The sequence below is a fragment of the Hibiscus syriacus genome, unplaced genomic scaffold, assembly GCF_006381635.1.
Source record: "Hibiscus syriacus cultivar Baekdansim isolate YM2019G1 unplaced genomic scaffold, ASM638163v2 tig00116996_pilon, whole genome shotgun sequence".
NCBI lineage: Eukaryota > Viridiplantae > Streptophyta > Magnoliopsida > Malvales > Malvaceae > Hibiscus > Hibiscus syriacus.
This window is the reverse complement of record NW_024063512.1, coordinates 595818-609972: the sequence shown is the minus strand read 5'-3', so window position 1 is coordinate 609972 and position 14155 is coordinate 595818. Positions and strand designations below refer to the sequence as shown.

Sequence of the window (14155 nt, the reverse complement as noted above, 5' to 3'; positions counted from 1 at the left end):
TTAAAAAAAAACTTTAATTACCGAACATGCCATTTTTATGTAATATTAATAGAACGAATACAGGTAGACCATTGCATCAAAGAAGATCGTGAGGTTTCCCTCCATTTTTGAAGGGCAAAAGCTTGCCAAGTGTTTATTCATTGTACAACATTCACTTTTTTTTTCCAAATGGACGGTGCCGAAAAGCAAAAAGAATTTGGGAATAATTAAGATGAAGAAATAAATAAAAATAATGGGAATAATTTGGGTTTAATTGAACCCGCAAAATTTAGAACATAGTATTCGAGCACGTGAATTCTATAATCATTTGGTTTTTATGTATAATTAGATAACGATACATCATTAATTATTAGTTTATTTAATACGATAAAATATTATATTTTGTAAATTATTTTTAAAAGTTAGAATCTTAATATTATAAATTAGGAAAATTAAATATGGGAATGGATTGTCGACGGGGAATGATAATAAATTCAACCAAATAATTCATACAAATATGAGATACCAACATATATCATTATCGATGGTGAAGGATAAACATCATTAACATTAATACAAAAATACATGTAATAATGATGACTCATTGATATTACCACAACTCAATCAAGATATATCTTAGATGATCGTGAGTGTATATCAATATTTAATTCAATGGTCCAAAGTTGAGATTGATTAATAAGATAACCAAATGAACATCATTGGGAACCTTAAGAAAAAAAAATGAAATTTTCATTTAAAAATGATAATTTCAGAGATTTATATTTAAATCATAGTGAAAATTAGGTTTAGGTTTAAAACGAAGTTTGACCACAAACCAACATATATATTGCATGTGAAGAAACTGCGGTTAATGCTCAAAGTTAACCTAATTCATCAACGGAGCTTGGAATAATATTAGAGAAACATATAAAATTTCATGATCAAACCAACGATTGTGGAATTGGCAAAAACTTGAAGGAAAAAAAAAAGTTGATACAAGGGCTTTAAACAAACAAGCATTAATATAAGGAAAACGAAATGCATGCAAAAGCGAAACTCAGAAGATGCATTACTATTCTCTTGAATAGTAATAATCATAGTCTCTCGTGTTCTTGGGATGATCCGAAGTTGGCGATGAACCACCCAACTGCAATGAAAATCCACCCAAATACTCTTGTTGTTGAAATGTTAACGTTGTGGAAGATGAAGATGAAGATGAAGACTGAGAAGTGAAACCCGGCCAGGATCCGTAGGCAGCGCTTGGCATAGAATAGTTGAAAGAAGTGGCGGAGACACCAACGAGGAGTTGCGCGTACTGAGAAATATTGGGATATGTTGGTTGAGAAAGAGGTGGTGCCACCGTTGGTTGGATCTCTTGAGGAGTAGTGAAATAACCGGATTCGGATCTTAGTTGAACTCTTTCGGGGAAGTTAAGCTTTGCTTTGCTTCCTTTAAACCTAAGAGCTGCTTCATCGTAGGCCAAGGCCGCTGCTTCAGCTGTTTCGAACGTTCCGAGCCAAACCCGAGCTGCTTTTTTCGGGTCACGAATCTCAGCCGCCCATTTCCCCCAAGGCCTTTGCCTTACTCCTCTATAGTGTCTTCTCCTGCCATTCCCTTCACCAAAAAACAATACATCGTATTCAGACTTTAACTAACATTGGTTTTGACGTGTTCTGTAATGAAAAAAAAAATCAAAGAATAACTCAAAAGATACGTGCTAAGTTAGAACATGATTAATGGCTGTAATCTGAACAAGGCCACAAACGAAGAACTCAAACGTCAAAAGTCCAATGTCGAGGTGTAAATTTAGAAAATCATATTAAAAATTTAGGGGTGTAAAATTATATCATCAACATTAAATACAATAAAATATGGAGATTTGAAATTTTCAAGGGATGTGACTATATCCTAACACCTCTCGATCCATCCATGTAATGTCATTGAAAATGTTTTTTTTTTCCTCCTTTATTGTTTTAGTAATCATATGAATGTCGTTGAATTCAAAGTGTTCCTATTTGATTAGAAAGTGGGAAATAAAACAAAAAAACAAGAATTATATACAAACGAAATCAAGACATACCTTGATCTTGAGCTTCAGCTTCAGCTTCTTGATGGTGAGATTCGTTTTGTTGAGTAGTGGGGTTGGGATCATGAAGTTGAACAAGTGTGTTATTGTTATTGTTTCCAATAACTTGAGCTAGGGCTTGAACCATAGCATTCATATCTTGTTGAGACCTAGCCGAATACACCGGAAATATATGATCAATATTAGCTGCTGCTTCTTCTTCTTCTTCTTTCGCTTCCGGTTCATAACCGGAATATCGAAATGGCTGCTTCCCCTGTCGCCGATCCACTTTGCCTTTGGAAAGATTCCGCTTTTTGCTTATGGTCTTTTTCTATGTATCATGCAAAAACCAGCAAACCAAAGAATATATATATATATATAGTTTTCTCTGCTTAACCAAAGCAATAAGCATGGAAATTAAAGTAATATTGGAAGTGAAATAAAGAAGTAGAAAATGAAGAAAAAAGAGGGTGGAGAAAGGGGATTTTGTGGTGTGACTATGGATTTTTATAAGAGCTGATTAAAAGACTTAAGTGTGAATGAGGGATGAAGATAGCAGACATTGCTGAAACCCATTGGTCTATCAACTTTATTTATACACCTCTCTTTTCTTCTCTCTTTTTTTCTATGATATACAACTTAAAACTATTATTATATATTTTTTAAATGAAATTTATGATACAATTTTGAATTCATCATTTTTTTTCAGGAAAGAGACTACAACTTAAAAGTAAATAAAATAATTACATACAGAAATGCAAATGTATGTATATCTATATTACAAATAGCCCCTTGTTTTTATTAATTTGTTGGATTCTTTTAAATAAATTAAAATCATATAATTATTTTTAGGGTGGAAAGAGATATTTCACAAGTGATGTTGTATCTGTCATATTTAATATTTAGGGTTTAAGATTATATTTTTAAGATTTATGATACAGATTTACGAATCAATTTACTTCAGTAGTTAAAGGAATTGTTGTTGTTCCAAGAGGTCATAGGTTTTAGCACTAGCGATTGCAAAGGTGATTAGACGTTCGTTGTCAAATTGTTGAGAATATTTAGAATAAATATTACTTTGTAATCACCTTAGCTTAATAAAGGAAAAAAAAAATTATGATATAGATTTAAACTTTAAAGTTTAGGGTTTATGATTAGGGTTTAAAATTTAGAATCATTTAAATATGACAGATGTTATTTAAATATGATTCGAGTTTAAATTTTATATTAAATAATATTACTTTAAGACGTAAAAATTAAATTTTTTTAGAATATATTTAACGTTCAAATTATATAAAATAATTGAATTAAATTTTGAATTTAATATATCAAATTCTATAAAGTAATTAAATTAAATTTAGGGAAAATAAAACAAATTACGCAAGTTCTCTTAATTATATGTTTGCTTTTGATAATCGATGGTAATAATGCTCTCTCTTCCCTTAATGATCAGTGAAATTGTTGATTAAAGTGCTTTATATCATTCAAGTAAATAAAAATTAAAAAGTTTGAATCCTTTTGAAATCAATAATGTTTTTAAGTTTTTTTTTAAAATAATATAAATACGACACGTATCATATATATATAACTTCCTTTAAGTATAGTTTGAGCACTTACTTTTACAGTAAGCCAAAAATTATCACATATATAACTTCCTCATCTGCTATATGTATCAATCCGAGTACAGATGTTCGAATAGAATCCACCACGAAAAATATCTAACCAAGTTGTCTGTTTCAGACATTGTACTCTAAAGCAACGAGGACATAAACGAGTGAAAACAAGAAAAAAAGAATGAATGTCATTACAAGAAAAAAATAAATAAACAAGAGGTTCAAAATTCCATGACTGTAATACTTATAAATGTCGTCTCTCTCTCTCTCTTTGAGCAGCAACCACCCCCACCTAGGCTGAAGCAGCAGGACTCGAAGGGATTCCAAAACCTTGGGGACAAAAATGAAATCACAACTTTGCATACAAAACTTATACAAGAAGGATCCCTCCAGTCATGCATAAGCCCAGGAACTTCCATACATCAAGATACAGGTCGGTCATAGACTACGCAAAATTTGAAGCCCCCATAAACGGGCTATCGATACAAGAAAAAGTTCCCATAGAACGAAAAAATTACCACTTAGTTTCAGTCATGCAACTTGGTTCACAAAACTGCTTCTCTATGGCAAAAAAAAGGGTCATCAAGCCACCCTCAAGTACACAAGAGTAGGGTAGATAAAGTTCTAGTACCCTGAAAGTTAGAGCTGGTTAAGCAGACTGCTCAATCAGAATCCTTCAAAGAACCCATCGAGTCCGCCCCATTGGAAAATTCCTCCCCATTACCTAAAGTCGAAGAACTACTTTGGCGGTGGTTCTCCTCAGTGCCAGTTGTTCGAGGTCTCCCTGGTCTTGATCGAATATTAGTACCCATAGGAAAGGGCTCCTAAATAAACAAACAACAAAGTAGGACTTAAAGACCAAGAAACATCCTTCTCCATTGCCAATATAATAAGGAAAGCCACAAAAGTAAAAGTACATTATAAATTTCAGGAAAAAAGGAAATGCATTCAGCTTGTTTATGCCGTATCAAGATGACTTTACCTGATCACCAGCATTTGGGCCATCAGTATGAAAGAGAATAGGGCGGCAACGTTTATCCTCGTTCATCAAGCTTGAATTCTGGAAATGAGCAATAAGAGCAGCCTTTCCTTGGATCCTAGCATAAGCAAGAGTTGCCACCTTTTCACTGTTGAACTTTTCCCATTTTTTGCCATCGAATGCCTAGAGAGAAATATCAGTTTAACATGATTAGCTTCAATCTATCGAAATAATAGTTAAGCACATGATTAGACATGCAAATCATAGTATCTGCATACATAACAGATAATAGTGTGACATATAATCCATGTATTAAACCTTATAGAAAGGAATGATCTGTTGTGGATCGATCATGTTGATGAACGCATAGCCCACATTGCATTTGTTCTGCAGAAAACATTTATAAAATTTAGGGTGAGTAACACATCAAACTACAAGTACATGTAGCATTTCCAGGAATGAATCAGTTAATCATGGTAGGAAAACTGTTGATTAGCCAATTAAGCTAACTTGCCTTGAAGTCAATTGGCAAATAAATGAAATCATAAGTTCCTCGACAGTGCTCATCAATGGCTGCCAGAAGCATCTTTGAAGTGTACCTGCAAAAATCACAATTTTACTTCTTTTAAGGTGATAATCATATGAAAGAATAGAAGACATGAAAGAGAAGAGGTATATTTACTACAATAAATGACCTTACTACTGGATGCAATCAACAAATCTGAAAAATGAAAACGAGCACAACACCAAATAAATTATTTAAGTGTACAAACAACTCTAGTAAATTACTTCAACTACATTACAAGATATGCCAAATTGAATGAATCTGGAACTATCTGTCAATTAGTCCCAAAATATACAACATGCAGAAGTGGTGGTTCATCAACAATTACTACTTTTGGAACAATAATGAAATTTTAAAGGCAAAGTACAACAAATCATCATCAAGATGTCTATGGGGTTAAGGTAATTCGTCAAGCGATATTGTTTGGACATAAGAAAGTTTCAACCATATAAGGATACTATGAAACAAAATCATTTTAATAGGAAAGCAAACAACTCAAGACACAAGAAATTGAAAAAAAAATTGACAGGTATCTGTAAGAGCAGTAGCTCACATACTTGTTGGGTATGTTTTTAATCATAAGTGTTGTTCTGCTGTCATCCCCACGTCTGATGCGGTCAATGTCAAGTGCATATAGTTTCTTATCGGCATTACTAGAGTTCAGATCATTTCTACGCTGTGAGAAGTTTCTAACACGATCATTAGGAGAATCAAGAGATGTCGGCATTGAAATCATAGGGTTCCTGCCAGGGTAAAGGTGGCACATCTGCTGCGGAGAGTGTACCCCACCATTTTTCATCAAATCCATACCACCAACATGAGAAAAAATGTTGTGGGAAGCAATTTCCACAGGATATGATGGTGAAGTGCCATGAAAACCCACATTTCCAAGAGATCCTAGGTGAAAACCTGAAGTATCAGGAGACTCCCCAGCATAAGGATGCCATCTGTCCCATGGTGCAGAATTGGGTGGTGCTGAGCCAATATGGTGGTGTACAGATGATCCTACATTGAACATTACAGGGGGAGCCCTAGGAAATGCAGGCATGTGAGGAAGGCGATAACCATGAACACCATTGACAAATGATGGCGAATTTGGCCAAACCATGGCACTTGATGGATGCTGCTGATGTGAGTTGTTGGTCTTCCACATGTAATTATTCCCATTAACTGACAAGCTTCCATTTCCTGATGACCCAAAAACTAGAGAGAATTTATTAGCAACAGAAAGTCAGGGAGATAGTAAGCCTAAAGCATAAGAAACAATCCAATACAAGAATAGAAATAAGAGTTAAAATTTACCTGAAACTTTTAACATAATGAATTGTAAAACTTATCAAAAATATTAACATGCCAAATAATGAAAGTTCCTCATGAGTCCCCCAACAGAATGCAATAAAGATGAAGGAAAACGTGTTTCATTGATGTTGATATACAAATCAGCTGAACTTACCCCCAGCATTAGGTTCAATCAGGTGTCCATTTGAACTTGCTCCTCGAGCATGCCTATTGTCAAGTCCTTCAGCCATTGAACCGGCACTACTAGCCATGTTTGTTATGGTGCATGGCGAGTTGAGTGCAATACCATTGGCTAAGCTGTCATGGTAGTCAGGGAAGGAATGAGGATGGAAACCTGGTACCCCTTGGTTAGCATATTTCATATCATCCATAGAATGGTTGGGCTCCAGAGGATTTATTTTGTTGCCTATAGGTGCCACTCTTGCTGGAGAGGCTAGGTTAATAGGAACAGTCGAACTTCGATGAGGTTCAACAAATGTATTCACATGTGACTGGATAACTGAATGTAACACCTGGGAAGATCCATTATCCATTCCACCAGATGCAATTACTCCTGTAGAAAGTCATAAGGAATCGAGATGTATGAAGGAACAGAAACATTTTCTCAGAAACAACAGCTTATAATGAATTGATCAGATGGTAGAATTTACAGGCAAAGCATACCAATGCGTCCTGATGATAACTCATCAAAAGGGCTTCCACAACGATTAGGTTCGTCTTGCTCCTGTATAAAACTGCAAAAGGAACTTCATTTTACCACAATTTACGAAGGCCACAAAAAACACAATAAGGAAGAAAATAAGACTTAAATGCAAAAAAGGATATTCAGGCATCCAGAAAAGTATTGCATCATTGACCAACTCCATACTCGTGGCAACGTAAGGCAGAAGCAGTGAAGTGACAGAGCCATCACTTTAAATGTAATAGAAGATTTTCAATTTTAAGGATCACAAAAAGGGGAAATTACAAATGTTCCAGATTCCTTCAGAAGCTAAGGTCAAAGACAGTTTTATTAGAAGTTGAAAGAAAGCAGCAAAAGTTGATGATATTACCGCCTAACACCACCCAGACGGCTTGGTTCAAGTTTGACCTGTTTCCCAGCACCGTTACTCCTATTCAGAGCATTAAGAGCGGCTTCTGCAGCTCTAACATCATAAAACTCGATGACTTTGTGGTTATGCTTGTTTGGAGCATCACGGATCTGCCATGCAAATTAACATCAATTAGACATTTATCATCACAAACGTAAGGGAACTAAGAGGCTGAAAGAATAAATTTTGTACTTCTTTAATTTCCCCAAAAGCACCAAATATTCGTTGAAGCTCGTCAGTTGAAACAGAGGAATCAAGGTTGAAAACCACCAGCATCCCTTGATCTACATCTTTTTCACATGCATTGTCCTGAGGTCATAAAATTAAAAAACTTAATAAATAAATAAATAAAGCAGCAATGTTTCACATGAAGATGCATCAGCGCTTAGACAAAACAAAGGTAGTAAAAGCAGTGAGGGTAATAACAAAATGGTAAACAGTAACCATCCAGAACAAAATGGTTGAAGCCACACCTGTGGAATTGAATAATGTATATCAAGTTCCCTACGCCTCAATGGCTTATTTTGCAGAGCCTTCATTGCATTTCTGGCTGCCCTTATATCATAATAAGAGATCATAACAAACCCACGATGCTTGCAGGCAGTATAAAGAGTTTGGATATCTCCATATTGCTGACAGAAGGAAAAAGGTTACTCAATTTAACTTAGTGGAACATGCAGCAATTCAAATGGAGTGGATGGAGGAAAATTTGCTAGCACAGAGTCTCAATAAACAGTATGACAATGGGAAGGAAACACAAACCTCAAAAAGAGTCTTTAACTCTGAGTCTTCAACATTGCTATTAATGTTCCTTACAAAAAGTGTCCTAAAAGGAAGTTGACCATATGGGTGCTCACCAACAATTGAGCCATTGGAACCCCCTTGACTGTTTAGTACTCCGATAAGATCTGAATTCCTTGGACCCATGGATCCGTGATCATCTCCTTCTAATTCCATTCCTCCGCCACTGCTGAATAGGTCAAAATCTTCTAACTCGTCCCCTTTACTGGCATGTGTATTGAGTCCCAATTCACCAATCACTCCAGAGAAGAGATCATCTTCATCAGGGAGGAAATTTCCAATAGTCTGTGCCTCAATTTCTTCCATAGATTTGAGAGGTTCCTCTTCATGGTGTGAAGCAACTTTACTGGCATGCTGAAAAGATAGATCATTCCCCAATAATCTCACTGCATAAAGATAAAATCAAACAAAACCGCAGATTAAAATTATGAGTAACCCGGAAAAAAAGAAAGGAAATGCAGCATCGTAAAATAGATATTAGCTCAAATCTGAATCCGTCAGAATGAAAATTGTCCTAATGAGTAGGTTGAACCTCGGGCATGGAAAATAGGAAATTTTTAAAATATAAATGTGAAAAGATTAACACAATGTATGCAGATGACATGAGTTTAATAAAACAGCTTCATACTTTCTTTTAGAGTTATGTTTGTTGTGGGAAATGACAATCATTGATCAAGCCATGCAATATAATATCAATTAAAGCATTTGATACTAGAGAAGCAGGGAAGAAACATTGCAAACATTGAATTCATGTATGTACATGTTGAAAACTGTCATAGTGTTTGATCAACAGACAAAAATACTTACATTTTCTACTAAATATTTCAGACAGCGAACTTGAAAACAGACTACTTTCATGCTGGATCACATTGGCATTGCAGCTGTTTCTATTAAAGTTCACCACTGGTTGCATATGCATATTTGATAATGATTTTGGATGATTATTCACAGAATTCCATGAAGGCTCAGATAAGTTGGTAATTCCATTCCAATTGGTGTCGAACTTTCCTTCTTGATCTCTAACCAGATTTGGTGGAGGCGAATGAACCCTCTTGTCTGCAAAGACCAGCAGCTTTTTAAAAGACAGGAAGATAACCATGAACAGGTTTTGCAAAAAAATAGCCCGTATTATTTCATTCAAAAGATCTGAGATTTCTAGGTAATACATTAAATGCAAACCACACTTACCTTTATAAGGTATTTAACATGTGTAAGAGCAAAATTTTCAAATGATTTCCAAATACTCACATGTGACACCAACAAAAAATCCATAAAGCAAGAAACATATATCTAAAAAGAATATGTCAAATAAAGGTACCAAGTTAATCAATGTTAATTGTTATCCCATAAGACAAGATCATTTTCCAAAAAATATTTGTGGACAGGTGAAAGGTTGCGACAAATTAAGCACTTCACAGAAGCTGGAAAAAAATACTAAAATGGACACCAACTTTTGGCTCTTAATTTTATAAATATGTTTCAATCACTTCTGAAAACAGTAGGCCACGAGTCAATCTATAATATATCTGTAGCAAGAAACAAAAGCACTTTCACTCATAACTAACATATACTAATTTAGCACAATTGAACAGAATTTCATCAAAATAGATAACAAATTCCCAATGGGGAATTTAGTGCTTCAGAAGAACCATCAGTAGTCAAGCTTTCATTAAGAATAATTTAAGCATATTACCGCGTTCTTTTGACAAATGCTTCAAAGAAGATATACCCCATATTTCCATGATACAACTTGAATTGGCAATACAATCATAAATATACTTAACATTCTGATTGATGGACTCGGGAATCCTTTTGATACAGAAAAACGTAACTGCTGGAACCACGCAGTTAGTAGTTCAATCTTTTGGATTGTTCACTCAATTGTAAAAGCCAACTGTGGTTCTTAAATACATTCCACGTGTCATCACTTAGGAGCCACAGTTTCTAACAGTAATCAAGAGACCATATTGATCTTCATTAAGTTCAATGATGACAAAAGCTAAAAGTTGCCTCTAATGGTCCAATCCTGCTGATCAGAAACTGATAGCCAGTTGAAATGGACAATGACTTTAAATAAACAGATTAATATTTTGGATTATTCACTCAATCATAAAGGTTTAACCATGGGTCTTAAATACATTGCATGTGACATCACAAAGTTAGGGGCCACAAGTTCTCACAGTAATCAAGAAACGGAATCAATCTTCATTAATTTTAATGAACGCAAAGCTAAAAGTTCCCTCTTATGGTCTAAATGGTAGATGCATTTAAATAATCCGATTAACAGCAAACAAAACCACCAGTTTAGTCGTCCATAGCACTGTTCTTACCTTGGCTATCAGCCAGGGTATTTGGCTTCCAAAATCCAATTTGTCTCTGCCCAACAGAAGTTGATATTAAAGCAACATGAAAAAAAATTGTTTTTTTTATAATGGGGATTGGGGACTTAAAAGTTTCAGGGTAAAAAATGATCAAAAAATCATATTTAAAGGAGCAAATTCAGGAACCCTGCAAGAGCCTTTAAAACAAGAAATATAAAGATCCAATAAACTCAAAATACAAATTAAATAAATAAAATTGGTTGTATTATTATGCCCTAGAGTACCTCATGTGGGAAACGAACATCATCCGAAAGGTGGGATGATGCAGATGTATTCTTTTGATCCATGATCTCAAATGGAATTGTTCAGCTTCAACACCGAAAAATCTCAAAAACTAAAAGCTCAAAATTTGTCACTTGAGGCTCCGTTCTAAGGTAATCGCCATAGCCTACAGCATTCAACAATCACCAATTCCTAATCAGAAAACTGCTAATCTTGTAGGTTATTTTTTTCAATAAACAAGAATAACAGAAAAAACGAAAGTGGAACTTGAAATTCAGAAGAAATTGTAATAAATTAATGCATTAATTCAAATTCTGAACGGATTTCCTTTTCATCTATCAAATATCATTGAAAGGAGTGAAGATGACACAAAGGCTAGCTACTTTCTTCAGAAATTGGGATCTTTAAGGGAACATAACGGGAGTTTTTTTCTTTTTAATAATTCAAATAGGTTGAAACAAGATGTGCCATGAAAAGGAAAACCAGTAAGCCACTTACCTACCAACAACCAAACAAAATTTACCGTTTGGTTTCCAAGAAAATGTAAGATTTTTTTTTAAAGAAAATCATCAATAGTAGGTTTCGAACACAGTAAAAGGTGATTTTTACATTTTAAAAAAACTAAATTCACAATACTAAAATTATACTTCCTTTTCCCCCACGCTTTTCTAAACGAAATTCTTTATAAAAAAATATGTAACTTGAACCCTAAAAAACAAGTTGTTAAATACCAGATCAGCTAAATCAAGCTTTGAATTTCTGAAAATAAACTATTTTCTAATAATTTACCTTTTCCCACTTATTAAGAACAATATTCTACAAAAACTCCTGATCATACCAGGGAATAAAATTGTGGAAGGAAAAGGCATGAATTTCAAAACTTTACTAGCAAAATTGAGGTAAAATATTAAAAAAAACGTTAAAATTTTATTAAGTTTGACCTAAATAAAACAGAAACTAAGCCTTACCTTGTGAATCAAGAACCTGAAAATTCTGCCTGCCACCTTTATTATGTATTGATGCTCAACGGGAATTTAAATATTTAAAAGACAGATCAAATTTGAGAGAGAGAAAAGAAAGAAAAAAATTATAGGATAAAGGAAGAAGATAGAGGAAGGGATCTCAGCATCTTTTTCCTTCCATTGTAAGCCATTACTCACCACATGAGAGAGAAGAATTTTTCCTCCTCTTTTTCTTTGTTTTCTTCTACAAAACCATAATTGCAAAATCATACACCAAATTCATAAAAGAAAATAATATTCGTTCTCTTTGTGGCAGATTGATTCCGGGGAGGTGAAAAGAAAAAAGAGATGAAAAATCCCGGCGATCGAGAGAGCGAAATTCCGGCGAGATTTGGTTTCTCGCCGGTCGCTCACCGCTGCGTTTTGGAAAGGGAAAACAGAGCGAAATGGAGAGACAGCGAAGGTGTTGTGTCGTGTTGTTGTTAGTTGGCTCTGAAAAAATGAGAAAAAAAAAGTTAAAGAAAAACAGAAAATAAAATAAAATCCTCAAAACGCGACCGCTTAATTTTTAGGGGAAATTTTGGTGGTTATAACGGCGTTACGGTTGTGTATAGACCTGGACCCGATGCTTTAAGATTACGGAAAATGAGCTGGCGTTTAGTGTATTTCTTTTAATTTATAAAAGTCACCAATCAAATTTTGACTTAATTCTAAGGTTAAGGTTTCGAGTATTTAATATTTTTCAAGATTGACATAAAATGAAATAATATTAGCATCATACACAAGAACTAATAGCCCTTTGTATTAGGATTTTCTGGCATCTTGATAAGTTTTTTTTTTCTGTCTCCTGTGATACATCTTGAGTTTGATCTCAATTATCTAGTTCTGCTAGTTTTTTAAGTGTGATCGTTTGTTAGTTTGGTGGAATATTCAGAGGGGATGTTGAGAACTAATTGGAAGACCTTAATGTGGGAGAGGAGGAGAAAGCTCCTATCCTAGAACAATCGTAGCCTCGACGCAAATTTTCTTCGATAAGTGTTATGTGGGTCGACTTCTTAATGCTATTCAAATTAATTTTCAAGCGATGAGGCCGATATTGGCGAACGTATGGCATCCTTTGAAGGGTATATCCATCACGACTTAAAAGAAAACATGTATTTATTTTGATTGTATCATGAGGAGGACTTCAATTGTATAGGTTCTGAGGGTCCCTGATATTTCAATTCGCATCTTCTGATATTGCACTGACAAATTAAGGGGAGGATTCATTGTTGGTGCCTTTAGGTATTGTAGATTTTTTTATGCTTGTTAACGACTTGCTAGTAGAATCTATTTCTGAACAGGTTAAAAGAAAACTTTGTGGGAACTTCTGTTGAATATGATACTAGAGCAGTGGCGTTGGGGTATAGGGGATGTATCTGGATTCATGTGAGCCTGGATGTGATTTAGCTTGCTTTACCGAATATTTCTTCGATCTATGTTCTGTTTCAGTATGAAAAAATGAGGCTATTCTGTTTTCGTTGTGGCAAATTGGGTCATGGAGAAAATTTTTGTCCATCGCCTATCCATCAAGATAAGCAGGAGGTTGAGTTGTAGTGGGATGTCTCCATTCGTGCACCACCACGAAGGGGATGAGTGACTACAAGCCCTTGGCTTCGAGAGGAGGTTACGAGTGATGGGAAGAATAGTGCACAAAAGGAATGAATAGTTGTGCAGTCTTCTACTGGATAGCATCAGGTAGACGCTTTTTGCCCTGTGTTCAAAAATCTATTGGCTGTGTTGAAATAACTGAACGAGAATCTGATGTGGTAATGGTCTCCACTGAAGAGGATAATCTGTTACAAAAATAAGATAGGGCGACAGGAGAAAGAATTGTCCCATCAAAATCTAGTTCAAAGGGAAAGAATGTTGTTGGAAACTTTAATCAAAGTCCTGAAATCACAGGCCAACCGAACGCAATGAAACTCATAAGCTAGAACGTCCGAGATTGGGGATGCCCCTGACGGTTTGTCGTCTTCGGCACATACTGAAAGATGCTAACTCTTATGTAGTTTTTTTTATGGAGACGAAACTACAGATTCACGTATGGAGAATATTTGAAAGTTTTTCGGGTTTTATTTGCATGGAATCGAAGTAGAACCACAGGGTAGTGGTTTGTGTTCAGCTTGGAAGTCTAATTGCAATGTTACTTTTCGTTT

General features: G+C 34.9%; 2 protein-coding genes across 3 annotated transcripts; both read right to left on the bottom strand.

Annotated features, from left to right (window-relative positions):
* Positions 1–873: 873 nt before the first annotated feature.
* Positions 874–2461, bottom strand: LOC120193459 (ethylene-responsive transcription factor ERF114-like). The gene is made up of 2 exons (XM_039195948.1): positions 2060–2461; positions 874–1593 (listed from the first exon to the last, which is right to left on the bottom strand). The coding sequence occupies exons 1-2, from the start codon at positions 2199–2201 to the stop codon at positions 1052–1054; spliced, it is 684 nt and encodes a 227-aa protein (XP_039051879.1). The 5' UTR covers positions 2202–2461; the 3' UTR covers positions 874–1051.
* A 1355-nt stretch (positions 2462–3816) lies between these two features.
* Positions 3817–12467, bottom strand: LOC120193458 (protein MEI2-like 1). Of its 2 annotated transcripts, XM_039195945.1 has the most exons (15): positions 11964–12467; positions 10998–11161; positions 10723–10768; positions 9200–9448; positions 8354–8778; positions 8065–8223; positions 7784–7900; positions 7553–7701; positions 7164–7234; positions 6655–7053; positions 5759–6404; positions 5151–5235; positions 4955–5023; positions 4640–4819; positions 3817–4481 (listed from the first exon to the last, which is right to left on the bottom strand). In XM_039195945.1, the coding sequence occupies exons 2-15, from the start codon at positions 11058–11060 to the stop codon at positions 4320–4322; spliced, it is 2820 nt and encodes a 939-aa protein (XP_039051876.1). In that variant the 5' UTR covers positions 11061–11161; positions 11964–12467; the 3' UTR covers positions 3817–4319. The 2 variants fall into 2 exon arrangements, with proteins under 2 accessions (XP_039051876.1, XP_039051877.1); XM_039195946.1 differs by lacking the exons at positions 10723–10768; positions 10998–11161; positions 11964–12467 and having other exon boundaries at positions 5759–6389; positions 9200–9506.
* Positions 12468–14155: the final 1688 nt, after the last annotated feature.